Below are 3,595 nucleotides of genomic sequence, written 5' to 3' on the forward strand. Positions count from 1 at the left end.
ACGTTAGCTTGTTGCATGTCATGTTAGCTTGTTGCATGTCACGTTAGCGTGTTGCATGTCACGTTAGCTTGTTGCATGTCATGTTAGCTTGTTGCATGTCATGTTAGCTTGTTGCATGTCATGTTACTGCGTGTTGCATGTCACGTTCATTATGGAACCATAGTCTCAAATGAAATGCTTTAATCCAGCAGCTTTATGTTTCCTGCATCACTGATTCCTTCAGCTGCTTTGACCCACCTGTGGAGCAAAGAAAGGTCAACAGTGTCAGGTGTTTGTTTACCTGTCATCATGTGAGGAAATCCTCTGACCACAGACTTCTCTAGAAGGAGTGAAGGACAGAAGCCTCAGATCTTCTAGCTGGTTCAGAAAGTGTTGCTCTGGAATAAAATGGTTGGATTTATTACTTAGTAGATCCTTGGTCTGTAACGGGTGAAAACCAAACTTTCTGCAGCATAACGTTCCTGCTGTTCCGTGTTTCAACTGTTCATTGACGGTTCTGTGCAAGATGGCGGGCGATATGCATTCCTTCAAGAAATGCTGGTTTAATTCTCAAAGATTTGATTAAAGTTGATTTTTTCAGAGAGAAACTCTGTGTTCTGCAGTTCAGTATCTACAGGTAAAATAAAACTTTTGCACCGTGAGGAAGCAGGGGTACCTGTTGCCAGTCGGTCTCTCTTCTGACGCCACTGAGGGACGAACACCGTGATCTCCCTGTGGCCCCGCCTCCAGAACATCTCCACGGCGAGCGCGATGCCGCGACATGAGAAGAACCGATGAAGACCGTGGCTGCAGAGATGGGGAAGAGAAGGGATGCAGTGAGACGAAGAAACGGAAGAATAGTTTCTTGCTTTGTGCCTCTGTGTGGACGGATCAGGAAGAAACGTCAACATTAAACTATCTGTGGCCATGATACAGATGGAAAACACACAAAAATTAGCAACAGTTTCAGAGACCCGAGCTTTAATTAGTCTCAACAGAACTTCCAGAAGCACAAAGCAAACATCAGCTGACGTGCACAGTCAGCCTGCGCACGTCAGACAGCTGTAACAGCGCACTGAAAGGCAGGGCAGCAAACCACAGAACAACACAAACAACAAACAGCAGCAGAGAAGAGAAACTCCCCGCCAGCTGCAGGAAGCTGCAGAACGCGCCTGCAGAACCACAATCTGCTTTTTAAATATTTGTATCCAGCTCTGCAGCGTAACAAGAAGGAAACAGAGTAAAAGGATCATTTTAGCACAGAAATACTTCGTCATTATTCAAACCAACAGGAAACTCTTATTATCCTCACTGCTGAACTGCTCTGCAGGAAGTTTAAACTCAGAAAGTTAAACTACAACAAATGATTCGCTGCAGAGTTCCAGTCTGTGTTCGCTCTGAAGCAGATTCCAGCAGCTCCTCAGTCCTTCTCTTCATGAACCTCCAATCATTCAGAGACAGACCTGGACTGGTGTCCACAGAAGTCACGTCCTCCATCTTTCTGTCCGCCTGAGACCAGCTGGTGTCCACAGAAGTCGTGTCCTCCGTCTTTCTGTCCACCTGAGACCAGCTGGTGTCCACAGAAGTCGTGTCCTCCAGACTGATTTTTCTTCTGAGGGGTCAAAGGTCATGGAACCGTCGTTTCTGACCTCTCCTCACTGATTTGTGTGAAACTCTGTATAGTAGGGTCTGTTTATGTTAAAAACCTTCAGATTTACCAGAAATTCATTTAATGTGATCCGTTTATCCATCAAATATAATCTGCTGGTCAGAGAATCTTAAAAATGTTGCCAACTGTCAGATTTGTTTTAATATTTGTTGCAATAAAGCTGCAATAAAGTGAGGATAAAGATCATCTGTTTGGTTCTGAAACAGAAATAAAGCACCAGTTTAATAAAAAGTGATTGTAGTTTGATGCAGTCACTGTAAAATACAAGGAATACTTCATCTCAGGAGTTTGTCTTTGAGGATCAGAGGTTTCCTGTTTGTAGAGTTATTATCTTCAGAAATCTGACCTGCAGGTGAGACAGGACATTCTTTACGTTTTCCTTCCTGACAAATAAAAAGACTTCTAGGATGATACAAGTTAAAGCTGCACTGAGGTCCAGTTGGTTTTGTTTTTAACCCTTTGTGTCCTGGATGTGTAAAATATGACGTCACTGCATCTTTTTTTAGCCATGAACAAACGGCAGTTTTTATTTTAAACAAAAGCAGAATCTAAAAAGCCAGAGGAAAGTTTTTACTTGAAGTCTGATGAAACTAAACTCGAGTTTCTGACGTGAATTCATCTTTCTGATGGTGATGATACTGATCTGTTAACAAGCGGGGGGAAATACAGCTGTTTCACTTTCACCGCCCTGACTCCACATGACACAAACTCCACACAGCTGCTGAAGAAACAAAATGATGAAGGACGTTACAGAGATGTAAATGAGGGAACCTGATGAGGGGAAATATGTGAGAGTTGATCTGAATAACTAGGATGGGTAATAATTATCTGCATTTAAAGAACTTGTGCCTGTGCATGTGACAAATACCAGATCTGATAAAACATGGGCTGGTAACAGGTTTCAGGATGTAGCACTGTGTCAAACCCATTCTTCCTTTAGAGAGAAGGAGGGAGGAAAAAGCGTCAGGACATGAGCATCCAGGAAGAAACTTGTGACAATAAATCAGAGAAGAATGAAAGAAAAACAATCTAAAGTGCTTATCACACAGTTTCTGGGTCAATGTGACTCTACAGATGCAGATTTTTTACTAGAAAAGAGGTTTTCTTCTGAGAAACACCTCCGTACACAGATATCATGAAGCCCCGGATGCTTTGCTTCTGCCAGGTACTCCTACAGTCAAACCCAAAGGTGCTGAGTCACCGCGACATGTGGCGCTCCCACGCACTCGGGGTTGGACCTACGCTGCTACAGATGCACGTGTGTGACCCTCACTGTGATGGAGTTGATGGGAACGGTGGTGGCTTCACAAGTAAGAAGGAAAACACGTACAACAGGTGTGGGAAATGACAACAGAACTCAGGTTTGTCATCGGATGAGTTTCAAGCTCCTGTTTTCACACCTTTTTATTTTAATATAGAAACTGATTCAGAAGAAAAACAGAGCTGGTTATGACTGTCAGAAAATATTCTTTCTAACATATCAGAAGATCTGATGAGGATTTATTAACTCCAACCTGTACAGGTGGGTAAACCCTGATCTACACCCAGGCCCAGAAATTAAAAGACCCGGCTGATGAGTTAATTCATTAATCAGCAAATATTTCAGTCTAACAGTTTTAATCACTTCTCTTCCACATTAACTCCACTGCTGCACTGTTAGCCGTGGGACCGATGGTAAATATTCACATAAATATTATTACTGACCTAAATATTAAAGCTTTGCGCTCAACAGCAGCTGAGCTGCAGAGACACTTAGAACACGGACAATTTTAAATGTTCATTCTAGATATAACTTTCTGTTCCTCAAATGCAAGAAGTCTACAATCCTCAACGTGATGTCTAAGACAGTCATACAGAGCCGGGCCGAGCCGAGCCGGGCCGGGCCGAGCCGAGTCGAACAGATGTCTAAGACAGTCATACAGAGCCGAGCCGAGCCGAGCCGAGCCG

At 43.3% G+C, this 3,595-nt stretch overlaps 1 protein-coding gene across 1 annotated transcript in view; it reads right to left on the reverse strand.

The window, feature by feature from the left end:
* n4bp1 (nedd4 binding protein 1) overlaps positions 1 to 3,595 on the reverse strand; it is a gene marked incomplete in the record, with an annotated part of 25,479 nt that overhangs the window by 6,121 nt on the left and 15,763 nt on the right. The window contains 2 exon segments of the mRNA XM_017441581.3: positions 281 to 377; positions 656 to 786. Coding sequence (XP_017297070.2) covers positions 281 to 377; positions 656 to 786 — 228 coding nt within the window.

The sequence above is a fragment of the Kryptolebias marmoratus genome, linkage group LG11 (genome assembly GCF_001649575.2).
Source record: "Kryptolebias marmoratus isolate JLee-2015 linkage group LG11, ASM164957v2, whole genome shotgun sequence".
In the NCBI taxonomy this organism is placed as follows: Eukaryota; Metazoa; Chordata; class Actinopteri; order Cyprinodontiformes; family Rivulidae; genus Kryptolebias; species Kryptolebias marmoratus.